Below are 16,375 nucleotides of genomic sequence, written 5' to 3'. Positions count from 1 at the left end.
TCCTAATGAGGACTCACAGGTTAAATGTCCATACAGCACTGACCCAGAGGAGGCTGGCCTGGGCACTAGATGATGTTAGGAAAAGATTTGGTGAAGGACACACACATATACACACACCCTCCAGGCCACAAGACCACTGCCAGTACAGTGAGTGACCAATGACAGCAGTTACCACTTCAGAGTAGCAGGGACACAGTTAGTTTAAATGTGCCAAAGCAAACTGCTTTTAAGATTTGAAAAGTTGGGTACTCTGCACAAAAACTAGAATTTCTGACTCACAAAGAGTTTCCAGTGACAATGGTGGGAAGCAGAGATGGCGAGACTGAGAAAAGGCAGGTGGTCTAAGTTTGCTACTGTCTTTGACACTTTGAGATGTGTAATATCTGGTCCTTCCCTCTCACTGAAATGCCTGGTCTGATTTCTGCATGTTTGAGTTTGCCACTGCTTTCACAAAGGATTTCAGCCATGTAAGTGATGTCACCGTCATGGAAGGAATGTAAGCAAGCCTTTTGGGGATACTGGCTAAAGTGTAACACACTTTGCTGACTTTAGGCATTGTTAATTTTTCAAAGACTCTGAAGATGTATTCAATGACTTTATGACTTCGTGGGAAGAAATTTAACTGTGGAATAAATAAATGTATACCCAAATTTCTAAGATCAATCACCATTATTTCAGTTAAAACAAAACCAATCCAAACCCAAACTGGAAGAGTTGATGGGGGACATGGTAGGAAGGACGACATCTTGGGATTACACACTGATGAGGCTTTGCTGACCATCCCCCTCAGTTACTCCAATCTTTTATTAAGCAATGGACACACACACACACACACACACACACACACACACACACACACACACACACACACACACACACACACCTTGCATTTTCCGGAGGCTGGAAAGAGACAGAGTGTAAGCCAAATCAAACTGCCTGTTTCTATGAACAGTTCTATGAACAGAATCGCTTGGCGTACAGTCACAACCACTCACTGCTATCCTGTCCATGGCTGGGTGTGCTCTAACACTGAGAACTGTGGCCTGTAAAAACTATTTACTACTGCGTTTCTCTCCTAAAGGTTTGTAACTCAAGGTTTCAACCCAGAACCACTTTCAAATTCAAATCCCCAGAAATTCAGAGCATTCTCTGTGGCTTTAGGGACAAATGCACCTGGCTGTTCTGACTACAGAGATCACGAGACAGATGAGTGTTCCTGGACAGGCTCAGGTACCCCAGGCTGGCCCTTGAACTTCATGGAGCTTAGGATGACCTTGAATTTCTGATCTTCTTGTCTCACCCTCCAAGGTACGTGCTACCATGCCCAGTGTATGCATTGTGGGGGGTTACAGGGATGTGCTATCATGCCTAGTGTATGCAGTGCTGGGGATTGGAACTATGGCTTTTTGCATGATTAACAAGCACTCTGTTAACTTAGCTGTATTATCAAACTCATGTAGGTCATTTTAACTTCAGGTAGTTGGGAAACTGCTCTTTAACATTCATTCAGATTGCAAAACAGACACACCGATGCCTCCTTAAAGTTCCCATTGTTATGTGGCATTTGGCTGCTGGTAGCCCTCCTTAGCACTAACAGACTGCTGACTTTCATGAGTTTGCACGTCATCCTTGCACAGTAGCAATGCTAAACTTCTCTGTAGCATTCCAATAATTTTATCTGGGCAGTGGTGATGCACATCTTTAATCCCAGCACTTGGGAGAGGTAGAGGCAGGTGGATTTATGTTTGAGGCCAGCCTGGTCTATGGAGCGAGTTCCAGGACAGCCAGGACTACACAGAGAAGCCCTGTCTGGAAACCTTCCCTCCCCAGCACCAAAAAAAAAAAAAAAAAAAAAAAAAAGACAGGCAGCTTTATCACACTATCTCTGCACTGATGCCCTCTTGTTACCTGCACTTTGCAGACAAGGTCACTGGGCACAAGCTTACTGGAGTGTCAAGAGAATGAGGGGACAGACCAAGTGAGTTAAGCTGACTCTAAAAGCCATTCCCACCAAACTGTCAATGCCTTCCGCTGCTGCCAGAAGGCAATGGAAGAGAGATGAAAGCTGGGTTTGGGGATCCCAAGGTTCATTTGCTTCTCCCTTTCCCTGGCATCTGAGGTCCACCCTCTACCAGAATTAGTCTTGGAGTCCAGCCTTGCAGCTTCCCAAGCTGTGAACACTTGTAAAAGTGTTCACAGAAGCACGGTAAAAGAACTGTTTCTGAGAAGCAGGCTGAGGCCACTCAGTCCAACCCCATCCCCTGTCTTAAAGAAGAAGCACACTGCCCAAGCCACAAGGCCACTACCTCCATCTCTATGCATATGCAAGCATTCTTGAGAAAAAGTCAATGGCACAAGTCACTTCTCTTGCTAGTATCTACCGTTTGGTTTGTCATTTCAATTAAAATCTAACCCTCAGCATGACCAATGCTCCCTTCATTTTCCTGGCTGTCCCAGTGTCTGAACTCAATTCTTATCACCACTCCTCCCTTTCTATGGTCCTGCTCCACAGGCATGGAGGGAGCTTCTCAACACATCGAAACTCATTCCCAGTCTAGGATCTCTAGACCTGCCAATCCAGCAACCTAGTACGTTCTCTCATGTGTCTGTGAGTGGCTGACCCAGAGGTCACACACTGCTCTCCCTTTAAATGCTTTTGTTTGCTGGGATATCCTAAACCTCTCTCACCAGCATGTGCCCCTGGGAGAACAGAAGTCTCCATCAACAGTCTCTCCCTAATGCCTAGTCTAGAGCCTGGCACACAGTGGGAAGAGACTCCGTATTCTTTACTATATTGACATGCAAGAAATTCAACTTTTACACAGCAGTCTCTCAGAGGGAGTGCCCAGCTCATACAAGAACAGCTTCATCAACGACCCCACACTTCCTGCATCTATTCAAGGCTACTTGCCTTTTTGTCAAACTGCCCTGCACTGAATGACACCCATGGGAGACCCCTACTTAGAAAAAAATTAGTTCATAGCAGCTTTAAGGGAAAGTAATTCAAAACATGAAAATGTATTCTAAGTTGTATCTTAACATACGAGATCTCAGCTTTAGATGAATTTTAATGTTTACAAGTGCAAAAGCAAATAAATATTTACCAGTTGCCTCTTTTTTTTTTGCACTCATAACTCCACAACAGCTTAAATGAAAAAAACATTGTTGCTAAACGTCTTGCAGTCTGGCAACACGAAGGGGTTCTTATTAAGAAAAGCCCTCACAACAGTAGCAGCCCCTCATGCCACAGCTCCGGCACAAGCATCATGACGGCTCATTAAGATCTGAACATGTGACTGAGGAAAAACATTGCCTCTGGTGTCACAGCAAGTGGAGGCCCAACCAGTCATGGCGGCTTCCCAGCTATGAATGGGTAGTTTATGTAGCCAGTGACAGCTTGAGGACAGCCAGCCAAACTGCTTGGGCTAGGACCATGGACTACTAAGACCAGGACTCCCCAGACTGGACATGTCACCTTTCCCCATAACTGTCAGTCACAGCATCCTATTTCTTCCATTACTCTTTCACAATAGAACATCCCAGTTAGGTACTCTCCTGGCTTGCCCAAAAAACTCATCTTGGCAGCTTGCTCTCCCAAGTCCCCATTACCTAACTCCTTGGAATGTGCTCTGGCCAGCTGCTGTCAGTCATCTCTCTGTCACACCCTCTATTCCACGATGCAGGCAGGGGGCTTCCCTGGCAGAGCATCTAGCCTAGTGCCTGGCAGAACAATGGCTACCCAGAAATAGATGTGTTTGCATTTAATAAATGACCAAGGAATAAAAATGTCTGTGTGTACGTGCACATGTACGTGCCTGGGAGGGGGGGAAGGGAAACTTGCATGTGGGCATGCGTGTGCCCACACATTCGCACACCTGTGTTGTCATATGCACATGAATTTGGGGATCTGAGGACAACTTTGGACGCTGTTCATCAGGAGCCACCCATCTTGGTTTTTTGAGACAGGGTTTCTCATTGACACGGAACTCACAAAATAGGGTAGGCTATCTGGCCACTGAGCCCCAGGAATCTGCCTGACTCTTGTCCCCCCAGTGCAGGGGACGTAAGTGCATGCTTTCAAGGCAAGCAATTTACCTTTCTTTGTATACCTGACTTCTACCACCCAGGAATAGAACAGGAACAGGCAAACATCTTAGAAGCAGAGCCTGCTTCCTTCACTTGGATCTCTGTGTGAGGCCTTGAAGTTCTTCCGAAGACAGAAGCACAGGGAAAGACTTGCTCTCCAGGCAAGAGACTATATCTTACCAGGCTGAGACAAGAAGATGCAGTTGCAGGCATAGATATGTCAGGGACACACACAATCCCAAGGATATTATCTACTTCCCCAGTGCCCCCCAACTTTAAGAAATAGGTCCAGCCTGCTCACAACAGCCTGGATATGGATCAGCACCACTTACCGGGGTTAACAGTGATGAATTTGCTATCCTCGGAAAATCGGTCCCCTCGGGACATAGGCTTTTTAGATGGCATTTCGGGTCTCCTGTGATCACTCCCTGAATAATGTTCCTCTGTGGCTGTTGGGGGCACTTGGGTGGCTATGTCCTCATGGGGATCCAAGCCCGGGGCAACAGAGCCTGGCTGGTCTGTTGCAGAGGCAGCATGGTCCTGTTTGTGCCCAGGTATAGTCTGATGCCCTCCCTCCTCTGCAGTCCTACGGGGGGAAGAAGGTGTGGGGGCAGGAGCAGTCCGGTTCCTCTCTTCTGCTGTATGGGTGGCCTCACTCTTCTCCTTCTTCTCAGAGTCCTTCTCTCCCTCCTCCTCATGCTCTCGCTCTCCATCCTCACTCTCACTCTTCTCCTCCTTCTCCCCTTCCTCTGCACCCTCGCCGTCCTTTGTAGGAGCTGAGTCACCATCAGGCCCGGGAGAAGCTAAGGCCTCAGTAGTGGCAAGGACTGGCCTCCCTGCCTGCTTGCTGGCTGAGGCTGCCGTAGGAAGGCGTGTGGGCCACACAGTACTGGGGAACGAGGAGATGCCACCACCACCGAAGCCCAGGCCTGCTAAGAGCGTGCTGGTGACCACAGAGGCCACTGTAGCCTGGCTGCCACTGGAGGAAGGACCCATCCCAGTTGCCATGGAAACAAAGGAGAAGGGGATGCCGGAGGATGTCCAAGTAGAAGAGCCGGAGCTGATGGGGGCCATGTCTGCTGAAGAGGCAGGAGAGGCTGTCGGCTGAAAGGGCCACCCAGATCATGGAGAAGGGAGGTGAAGGAAAAAGAATAGAGCAGTATCAGTAATCAAGAATCAAATCAAGGCCCCTCTGCAAAACCTCAGAATTTTAGCCAACTATCCTTTCCTAAGCTATGGCATTGAGCAGGGCTGGTCCAGGGTATCCACGTGTCATTTTTGTGGCTTTATAATTACTATTACTTTGGATTAAAAAATTAACTATGTATCGAATTCTGTTTTTCACTTCTGTGGCTCAGGATTGGGCTAGATGGGGAAACAGAAGCATTAAAAATGCCTTAAAAAGAAGCAACAAATAAGTCTCAAAACAGCCAGATGCCCACCATTTGTGTATGTGTGTGTGTGTGTGTGTGTGGAGGGGTGTGAGAAGCGGAAGTCAACGCTACAAGTCCGTTTCTGCTAGTGACTACCTAGCTTTGAGACGTAGAGAACCACCAGATGGAGTTAATTCCACCATCATACAGTGAGGCAGTCAGTAAACCAAGAGGGAAGGCGGTCGGCCGATATCAGCAGTGGCAGTGTCAGAAGGAAGGGCCAAACTTTGGACACAAGCTCTACATGCCTCTACAGCTTCAAGTTGAGTGCAGCCCAGCCACAGGGCCTTTCAGGGTGTCTGTGTTTCTCCTCACTGCAATTTATGCCTCTGTAGATTGCAACATTCAGGACAGCATCAGGCATTCCACTTACAGAGTGGCTTGGGCATACCGTGTTGCCTGTTCCCTGGGTGAGGAAATGAAGGCACAGAGGTGATGGGTTTATTAAGCTATAAGGATGCAAAGCCAGAGGCAGGGTTGCTGAGGTCGGGGCTCAATGCATGCTCTGCTTACACTCAACGGGGGCACAGTGACTGTGTTACTCATGGAGTCATTTTCTACCAAAACCAGGAGATGTCCTGGTATAGCAGTTCAAATTCAGTCCTTATGAGCTGGTATAGAGAACCCCAAATTTTATCTCATTAGTTATACAAGTCTAAAACAATAGTCAGAACAAGTCACATTTTGGAACTTCATCCAGTTTTACATGGAAAACCTTGCAGTTTAAGGATAATGAGTTCTGAAGCTCACTAATGAAAGTCAAGTGTCATATAAGATTAAGCACCAAGCACAGAAAAGTCCTTCTTCATCCAAGCTTTGAGTTGACTTTTTGTCTCACTCTGTGTGATGATGGGCCCAGTACTTTAACTCACTGAGCCTCAGTTTCTTCACCTGTCAAATGGGAGTAATAATTCTACCATCCCAGGCTGTTCAGAGATGTAAATAGAATAACCTGTGTCTGGAAGCTGGAATATGCTTAGGGAGTTTCATTGTGATTATCCCCAGCACTGGTAATTTATTAGTAGCTGTGGGTGACAATTTCTGGATTTTAGCATAGCATGAGTGAAGGGCTCTGGATAATGACTTATCATCTGATTCCAGGGAATCATAAATAATTACAAATCTGGAAGATTTTTATATTGACAAAATTATACAACAGAAGCCACTAATATTGCTGCATAGTACACTAACTTATACAGCAAAATGTGTATTTGTCTCTGAACTGCTCTATGCAGGCAGTTCAACAACATTATACTGACACCTTGTGGCAAGAGCTTTAACTGCAACCAAATAAACACCAGCGACAGCACCCCAGCATTCTCCACTTACCACTCCTGTTTTCACAATCCTGGTCCCTTGGAATATCCGGGTGGTATTAGCTGAGAAACAAGGAAGTTACAATGTAAACAACACACAACATTCATATGTGTTTCCAATAAAATCTACTTATGGACACACGAATCTCAACTACACATAATTTTCATGTCACAAAATACTATTCCTTTATACACTTTACAACCACTTCAACCTATGACGCTCTTCTGAGTCATGCAGACATGTTCAGACAATGGGGATCTAGCCAGCTGTTCCTGAAAGCAATTCATTTAAATGTGTAATTATTATAGTTCTGTTTTACTGAGACAGAACTTCAACAATAGTTAAGATGCCAATGGACAGGTGAATTATTGATACACCTACTACCCGTGTAACTACCACTCACACTGAGAAGCATTTTCAGGTGCTGTTGGTCTTCTGAATTTCATATAATTTTTTTGGTCACCATTTCTCATCCTTTCAGTGATTCTAATATGCATCTTTAATTTATGACGGTTTACTGTTTTCTAAAGTCTTACATTTCTGCATGTATTTCTTTATCAGAAGGCGGGAAGTGGTGCGTGTGGAGGAGAGAGAGGGGGGAGGAGAGGAGAGAGGGGGAAGGAGAGAGAGAATAGTGGAGAGCACAGCAGAGGACAACTTTGGGAACTTTGTGGAGTTGGTTCTCTCATTCCGTCATGTGGGCCTGAGCTCAGCTCATCAGGCTTGACTGCAAGCCGCTTCACAAATGGAGCCACCTTGCCAGCCTACAGTCTATCTTAGATTGGTTCTTTTACTGTTTCTTGCAATAACTCTACTGCCTTCCTGTCACTGTGTACTGTCAAGCACTCTCTTCCTGGTTATTTATCTGATAGTTTATAAGTATGTTTTACGTGGTCACATCATTCTATCTTCACTGCACACCTATCTCATGTTCTTTTCTTCTTGGAGTTCTGCTCTCCCATGCAGTATTCTTAAGCAATATAACCAGTATATATCAAGTTGTACTAAGAGGCAAAGGATATAAAATTTACCATGTCAGCCATTTTTAGTGTCTGCTCTGGTAACGCTCAGTTCATTCGCTCTAGGGTGCAGCTGACCTCCCCACCATCTTGTAAAATGAAACCCTGGGACACACCCACCAACCCATTTCCTTTTACTGGATTCCTGGGAACCACAACATGGTGGTATTTTCTATTTCCGCATGTGACTATTCTAGATACTGCATATGAATGTAATCATGCCCATTTGTATTTTTGTGACTGATATACTTCACTTAGCATAATGTCCTTAAATGTCACCCCTGCAATCTAGGCATGGGCCAGAATTTCCTTATCTTTTTAAATGCTCAATAATATTCTCTTGTGTGTCTCTACCAACAAATCTGTTCAGCTGTTTATCTGCAGAGACACATTTGGCTCCTGAATAATCATAACTTACAATAGAAATATTATAACCTTTTTGGTTATTTAACAAACAAGAGCATTCTGTAAACTAAAGACCTGCCTCCTATACGCAAAGCATCAAAACAACCAAAAATACCAATTAACAAAGTGAGGAACATATCTGCTATACTTTTTACCTAATCTAGAAATGGCAAGAGGCTTACACGTTTTTGTTTGCCCTATAAGATGAAAATTAAAAAAAAGGTCCCCTCCCCTGCACTCCACCAAAAAAAACCCAAAACAAGACAGTGAATGTGTTATTAACTTTAGCATCTACCATTCCTTTTCTTGGGCACACGGTGTCCTGTTTCTCACTTTATCATACATACCCATGACAGGACCCATGGAAACCCGAGTTCACAACCCCTGACCTAATGATGGACCCGCTTTGTTTAAGTACAGTGTGCAAAGAAAGAAATGTGGAGACAGATCTACAAGTCAATTTAACTTTCCATTACAGGTCAAATAAGGCAGCTATGGCAGCGAATCTAACCAGGAACAAAATACACCCCATGACTACTGAGTACTCAGCACAAGATAAAAGGCTCCCAGGAGCCCTTAAAAGTAGCCCTTCCATCAGCCCACTGGCTTTATTAGTCTTGAACAGTCTACCTGGGTAGCCGCAGTGCTGCTGCTGGATTACTCGGGGCCTTTCGGCTCATGAGTGCTTTCCTAGGATCAAGGGGCCCAAGCAAATGCTGCTAAAAAGGAGCTAGGACATTGGCACTTTCCCTGCACTTCCAGGGATGACGCATTTCCTCCAGGAAATGGAAGGGCGAGCCTTGGCTGCATCCTCTGGAAGCCGGTTTTTGTCTCTGAGATCTGATACCTTTGTATCACAAGATCCACTCAGTGATTTCAGGGAATCACTGATGTTAATCGCTCCTGGGCAACGAAAGCAGCTCCAGGACCAACGGCTTGTCACTTGGTGCTTTCATTAAATGCACACACGCATCACCACAGCTCAGATTTGTTTCAAATATTGTGACAAGTGTGTATGAATCTAACTGATTCCCCCTGATAAATTTTAGTTCATAAGACCACTGTGAGGGAGGATGGGCCTAAACGAGTTTTATGCCCAGAGGGAAGACTCCAGAGGCCCCGTCAGTGACCGACTGCTGAGCACTGTGCAGTGGCTGGAACACTACCCATCAGGCCTGTTCTCTTCAGGGCTGAAGACCTGGTGCAGTGAGTGGCATGTACTTTAGGTGGTCCACCACTGTCCACGAGTCATGGAGCTTAGAATAAGAACACAGAACTCCATTCAGTAGCTAAGAGATTTATTGAAATTTACTTACATTCTGAACATAATTTCTCCACTTGTAAGACAGAGCCAAACCATGCTCCTAAACAAACAAAATGCCAACGAGAACCCTACATGATGAACTGTCATGTGATGTTGGGTGAAGCAGCTGAAGTGGTGACACTCTGTAATGTTGCTTGCTATTAGTGCTGCTAATCCATGTATCACAGTGGCTAAGTATAGTTATTGGTATCTTAGTTTTATTCCACTTCATTAATTTATTTACTTATTTCGTGTGCCTGTGTGTACCTGTGCATGTCACAGCATGTGCATGTCATGGATACATGGCTTGAGGTCAGAGTTCAATCTTCTGGAGTCAGTTTTCTCCTATCGTGTGAATCCTGAGGATCAGGCTCCGGTCTGCAGGCCTGGTAGAGGTTGTCTTTACCAGCCAAGCTACGTCACCAGCCCAATGCTTTCGTATATCATATCATAAATATTGTTATAATCACCACATGTAATACCCCACGTGGGTTTCTGTGCTCCTAAATCTGATGTAAATTTCTTTCTAAAGACAGTTACCATGGGGAAAACGTCCCTGGAATTCTCAAGATCTTGTTTCCTTTCTGACTCTGAATAGGAGGGGAATTTTGCACCTTGCTCTGGGGCTGGGTAGAAAAGGGCAGGGGGCCGACCTTGATGAAGGTGCTGGTTGGCACAGGGCTCTTGTGGGGAGGTGTAAACAAGGGATCTGTTCCTTTATCAACACATGGGGGCAAATGCCACACACTAAGGGGTCAATGGTCCATCTCTGAGCAGAGATGGAAAACCCGTGTGGACACCAGCCATTTTCAAAAAGCCACTGTGACCAGACATTAAAATGCTCCCTGCTCTGAATTTATACCTGATGGGGATGTTTTAGAATTGCATTATATTATAAACCTTTAATTTTTCAGAGGCCAGGCAGCCCGAAACTATCAATCAAAAAGGAGGCAGCTCTGCAGCTCCTAGGCATGGGGTTCAGGCAAGGGAGGCCTAATCATGATTTATGGATCTAAAGTTCCCAGGCCTGGCCACAGCAAGCTCCCAGACTGGCCTACCTTCTCCCTCCCCTTGCCTCACACAGACCCTGCCATGGCCCAAGGTGCTTGCTCAACATGGGATAATATATTTTGTATATCTATGGACACAGATTTATTTATGAAAAAATGCAACTATGGTAAATTTCAGTTAATTTTAAAAAGAAAGATGAAATCATTAGCAAAGAATGTTTAAATGCCACATGTAAATTCCAGCTCCTTGGAAGAAATCTCTGCTGGACAACTTCCCCCCTGGGTTCATTGTTTACTACTATTTTCTACCAAACCTAATGAAGGCTGAAACTGTAGGATTTTGGATACTGGAGCATTTGGATGTCACATTGTCTGGGCTGGGGATGTTCAAGTGGTAAAGTATAGGCAAACACTTCACAGCAACGCATAAGGAGTGGTTGGTTCATAGTCCCGTGACTTATGCTATGGTAATATTTGATGTATGTCGTCTGGTGTTAGTGTACAATGGCCCCCACGGATAGCCTGTAAATGCTACTTGCTTTTGGAGTGGCAAACAGCAGCCTTGAGAGACAACACATGTTGTCAGCATGGCACAGCTAATGATTGGCAGCTGAGATGTGCACCCAGCACCCTTCCGGCAGAGCCCAGCACCAACTTGACATTCTTCACCACTTAATGTGCCTGCCAGTCACTAGGGTAGGCTTGCTAGTGCTCATGTAGCCAGGCTCCACTGCCAGGATTTGGAAGCAGCTGGTTTAAGGGGTTTGTGAAGGTGCATAGCTCAGAGGCTTCAGATGCTGATGATGCAACCTGCCATGTGGCTTATAGGGTCTCTAATTTTATACACATCTGTGGCATTTTCTAGGGGAAAGTCCAGATGTTTAATCAGATCCACAACTCAAAAGCTAAGAATCTGCTGAGAATGGTCACATATGCCTAGAGGAACTCTGTTACAGAAAGACACAGCAAGGCAAACAGGCTAACAGCGTGATGGTGCTCAGGCTTTTCATTTCATAGACAGGGAAGCCAAGGCCCTGGAGAAGCAAGCAGCTTGAGCAGCCGGAGTCTCTGTGTGGAGCCTGAGGCCCTGACCTTTAGTTTCATGACAGATTTAGTGTCTGTTATGAAACTGGATTCACAACTAAGGCCCACAGATGACTGACTTCTGTAAATAATATGAGAGCTAGGAATAGGATAGGGCAGGAAAGACAGGCTATGTCCTACCATTACTTCTATAATTTTTTGTTATTATTATATTATTGTGCTAGAAAGTGAACCTAAGCCTATGTGTGCTAAGTATATGCTTCATTACTGAGCTACGACCTATCTAAAGTTCTAATATTTCTGGAGCTTGAGATGGCTCAGCTGATAAGAGTACTTGCTGTTCTAGAAGAGGAGCTGGGTTTGGTTCCCAGCACTTACATGGCAGCTCACAACTGTCTGTTACTACAGTTCCAGAGATCTTCAGCCCTCCTCTGGCCCTACCCATGGGGACTGCATGTATGTGGTGCATATACACACATTAAAATACTCATACCAAAAAATAAATAGGTAAAATTAACTTCCAATTATTTCATTCATGAAATCTTTGTGCTGACTATTCAAAATTAAAATGCAAGAAGGCAAAGTTCCATTTGCTTTACTCTCAGTTTGGCCCCTCTCCTATAGGTCCCCAGTCAGCACAGAACATAGATCTCCAGACCAGGAACCATAAACATACAATACAGACAGACTTGTCTGTGTGGCTTGCAAATTAGAAGGACACATTTTGTATCTTGGGCTCTAGTTCTTTTAAAGGCAGTGAAGATCAGTTATGCTGGACATCTAAGTAAGAGACTATGGGGGGATGATGGGGGGGGCAGACTCGGGAACACCACACCATCTGATATAGCCTGAAGCAAGAGGTACAGCTGGAAACATCAACCAAACAATGCAAACACAGTACTGCTTTCCCTCTCTTCTCTTTGCCTCTGAAACCTCCAACCCAAAGACAGATCTAAATGGCCAGAGCTCCCTGAATATGGCTTACACCCTTAATGGACCAAGTTTCCTTACTTCTGGACAAGCCCCCCAACCCAAGACACAAGCAGCTTCAGGCATATTGGGTGTCACGGCGAGGAACCAGACTTACCTTGAAAGAGCATTGTCTGACTAAAGTCACTGCGCATGTCGTTCCGACACACGGCCTGTACTCGGAATAGGTAAAGGCTATCAGGTGACACATGGCTAATGGTGGCCTTCTGTAGGGGCAGAAAGAGAGGGCACTGAGTTAGTTTTGAAAACTCATAGATGTGGTGTACCCACAAACAAATCTGGGCATCCCAGAGTCCCAACTGCAGGCTTTCTCTAGAGAAAAAAACTGCTTAGAAATATCCTTATAAGGGAATCTGTTTTCAACACAGAAGAAATACCAGCGACTGGTTCACAGCTTGGGACATGTCTCCAGCCTTCCTGCTCTTGGTGCCTGGACTTCTGTCATAATCACTATAGCTCAGAAACTGTAATTATTATCCACAACACCCTCTACAGTTATTAAATAAAAGAACTCCTGAGCCATGTAGACTTTAAAAAAAAAATCAATAAGAAATTCTCTGCCTCGATTGTTTTCTTCTTGTTGTCTTAAGGCCTCCATACAAAGAACAAATCAACAGAGTTATAAGATGTGACTTTGTCACACTACTCTCTAGCTGTGTGACCCTGAAACATGCACTAAATGTCTTCCAGCTTCTGTACTATGTGAAGAGGCATAGGCTACCTAACAGGGCTGTGTAACACAGGCCAGGCAATCTCTGCTCGTAGGAACATGGAACCTAGCAGCAGCAAGCGTCAACAAGCTATAGCCTGCATTCTAGATCCAGTAGGCCATCTCTTATTATAAATAAAGTTTTATTGTCACATTGTTTTGTGTGAGTATGTGTGTGAGCTCAAGTGTGTACACATGTGTTCTGTATTGTTACTTTTCCCTGAACATTGACAAGTTACAACCTATATGCTAGATCCAGCAGGTCATCTGTCATTACAAATTAAGTTTCACTGGCACATAGGCATGTCCATTGCTGTGTGTGGCAAAGTTAGGGCATAATGACAGACTATAAGACCTGAAGGCCTAAAATACCTACTGCCTGGCCCTTTCTAGAAAACATGTTTGTCAACTGTCATCAGACATCACCAGCCACATCCTGGTCACCATTCCTCAATATGTCATCTACACAGCCCTTAGCACTGTGGAAATGGAACATGAGTACTGTTTCTGGCAAAACAAACAGGGAATGCCACTGATCTCCAGGGGTTCCTTCTAATGGGTGTTGGGTCTCCTTGCAGACATGTGAAGTCTGGGCCAGTCTGAACTGAACTACCAAGGGGGTTTTCCTGGCACAGCCACCGTAATCGTCTAGATTGGTATTAGCATGTGCCTGGCTGCTGCAACTGGGAACAACTTCCAGACGGAACAGGGACTTCACCATGGTCTCTCAGAGAAAGCATTGAGCACCAACACGGGTTTGTGATGAAGATGTGGGGCAAGAGGCTGGAAAAGCCTCGTGGTAACCATAAGCTGGAGGAGAGCACTGCCCTGAGTCAGCACTCCCCACATGTGGTGGAAATAAGAAACTTCATTTTGTGTCTCAAGTGGGGAAGAAAGTCTCTAGAAATTCCTGTGAAATGGAATGTGCTCTCTTTCTCCCCTGAACCCACTCTGCCCCACCCTCTATTGAGAGTAAAATCTTCACTCCATCTAAGTGGGAATTTACTAGAACTCCTCCTCCCTGCATATTTATTTCCCACTTAGAACAAGAAACGGAAGGAGCATCTAGATGGTTTCTGCTGATTAATGTAAGCTTGACTTCATCGAGGGAGGGATTTCTGATGGACTTCCAGTGTGAAAGATAAAGGTTAAAGCACACAGCGACCTTGGGTGCCTTCGGATACATCCTTCTCCCATTTCACGATGTTCCCTCATGTGACCCAGATAACAATGTCTAGTGAGGGAATTGAAAATATAAATGGAAATGAAGTAAAAGAATCTTCATCTAAAGGAATATGAAAAGTATTATTCTATGACTGATTGAATGAGCCCCGAGGACTTTCTATTGGGAGAAAAAAAAAGTGGTAAGTCATTAAGAGTCCCACTCTGAGCTGAAGCATCTTTCATTGCATATACAATTACAGGCTTCATTATTCTGGGGCCTCCTTTGATTAACAATAAAGCAGCAAGGCTTTCAAACCCAAATGTGTCACTCTGAGTTCCGTGTAAAGTCTTACAGACTAGAGCTTCTTGGGGGGTTACAACGGTAAGGGAGAATAGCTTCTACAAGCAGATGCCCAAAGGGCCTTTTAAAGAGATGCTGGCTTTGGTCTGTGTGGTCAAAGTGAGGTCAGATATGTCACAGCATCTACAACAATGCAGAGTAAAAAGTCCCCTGTACCCTGAAGTCCAGCAGGCAATTGAGAGTGTGTATTCACACATGGGACAAGGGGCAGTGGGGACTGTGGACAGCAGCAGGCATAGAAAAGATAAGGGCGTGGAAGCAGGGGTGGGGTAATTGCAAGAGTTAATACTCACACAGTGCTCACTAAGTGTCATGACCTGCAGTGCACTTACATAACAATCTGACTGGAAGAAAGGGGCTTGTTTGGGCCGAATGAAAAGCAGCCAGTTTATAAGGGAAAACCTGTGTGTGTGTGGTATGCTCCTGTGTTGAGTATGAGCATCCATATGCCTCAGCATGTGTGTGGAGGGAAGAGGACACTATCAGGTGTGGTCGTTGCTTTCCATCTTGCTGCAGACACAGTGTTGTCCACTGCTCTGTATACCCAGGGCAGCGGGCCGGCCAGCTTCTAGGGACTCTCTGTTGCAATATCCTATCTCCCTATAGGAGGAGATACACTCACTATGTACAGTGAGAGGAGTATGCACCTGGACTCGACCCGAGGGAGCCTTACCAAGTCCTTGTCACTGTCCTTAGTGAATGTCTTCTCTTTCTCATCCTCATTCTTGGTCCAGCTATAGGAGATCATGTAATTCATGATGGGTGGGTGGTAGATGGCTTCTGGTTGGCTCCAGGACACTTGCAGTGCTGTCTGGTTCAGAGGCTGCACCTTCATGTGGATGGGTGGAGAGCTGCAAACTGAAGACGCAGTAAGATTAAAGGCCGTCAGTACCACCTGTCACTCAATGTGTGCCCCTTGACACGGGAAACACTTCTACAGGAAGTGCGTACCCCAGCCACCCCAGGACTAGTAGCACTCTTCCACATCAATTACTCCTTCCTCTCTTCATTTACTTCTTCATCCACATGTGTGAATGTGTGGAGGAGGATGGTAACCTGAGGTGTCATTTCTCAGGAGACATCCACTTTTGAGACAGTGTTTCTCACTGGCCGGAACTTTCCACAGACAGGCCCACCTACTCAGTACTGAGGCCCTACACACTGTTTTATTTCACAGATGGCAATATTTCTTTTTTAAATATGGGTTCAGGGGATCAAACTCAGGTGCTCATGATTACAAGGCAAGTACTTTGCTAAATGAGCCACTTCCCCAGCTCTTTTTTTATTTTTCGAGACATGGTCTTGCTACATAGCTCAGGCTAGCCCTAAAGTTATGGTTCTACTGCCTTAGTCCCCAAAGTCCTGGGATTGCAGTCATGTACTACTATGCTTACCCCCACCCCCAACACACACACACACACACACACACACACACACACACACACACACACACACACACTCATTAGTAGATACTTTGTTACTTCAGTCCTAAATACTCTGGCCTGCAACTTTTAAGAACAAGAACATCTCTCAT

At 45.2% G+C, this 16,375-nt stretch overlaps 1 protein-coding gene and 1 non-coding gene across 3 annotated transcripts in view; both read right to left on the bottom strand.

Annotated features, from left to right (window-relative positions):
- Positions 1 to 16,375, bottom strand: part of Ptprg (protein tyrosine phosphatase receptor type G) — a 663,134-nt gene that overhangs the window by 75,613 nt on the left and 571,146 nt on the right. For both annotated transcript variants that reach the window (XM_027389349.2, XM_027389348.2), the window contains exons 9-12: positions 15,515 to 15,699; positions 12,705 to 12,813; positions 6,849 to 6,898; positions 4,419 to 5,190 (exon numbers count right to left, since the gene is read on the bottom strand). In XM_027389349.2, coding sequence (XP_027245150.1) covers positions 4,419 to 5,190; positions 6,849 to 6,898; positions 12,705 to 12,813; positions 15,515 to 15,699 — 1,116 coding nt within the window. The remainder of the gene's footprint in view (positions 1 to 4,418; positions 5,191 to 6,848; positions 6,899 to 12,704; positions 12,814 to 15,514; positions 15,700 to 16,375) is intronic.
- On the bottom strand, positions 1,593 to 1,697 carry LOC113832587. The gene has a single exon (XR_003479900.1). It is a non-coding gene; the product is annotated as a U6 spliceosomal RNA (small nuclear RNA).

The sequence above is a fragment of the Cricetulus griseus genome, assembly GCF_003668045.3.
Source record: "Cricetulus griseus strain 17A/GY chromosome 1 unlocalized genomic scaffold, alternate assembly CriGri-PICRH-1.0 chr1_1, whole genome shotgun sequence".
Lineage (NCBI taxonomy): Eukaryota > Metazoa > Chordata > Mammalia > Rodentia > Cricetidae > Cricetulus > Cricetulus griseus.
The sequence above is the reverse complement of the archived record's forward strand: the minus strand, read 5'-3'. Positions and strand labels throughout refer to the sequence as shown.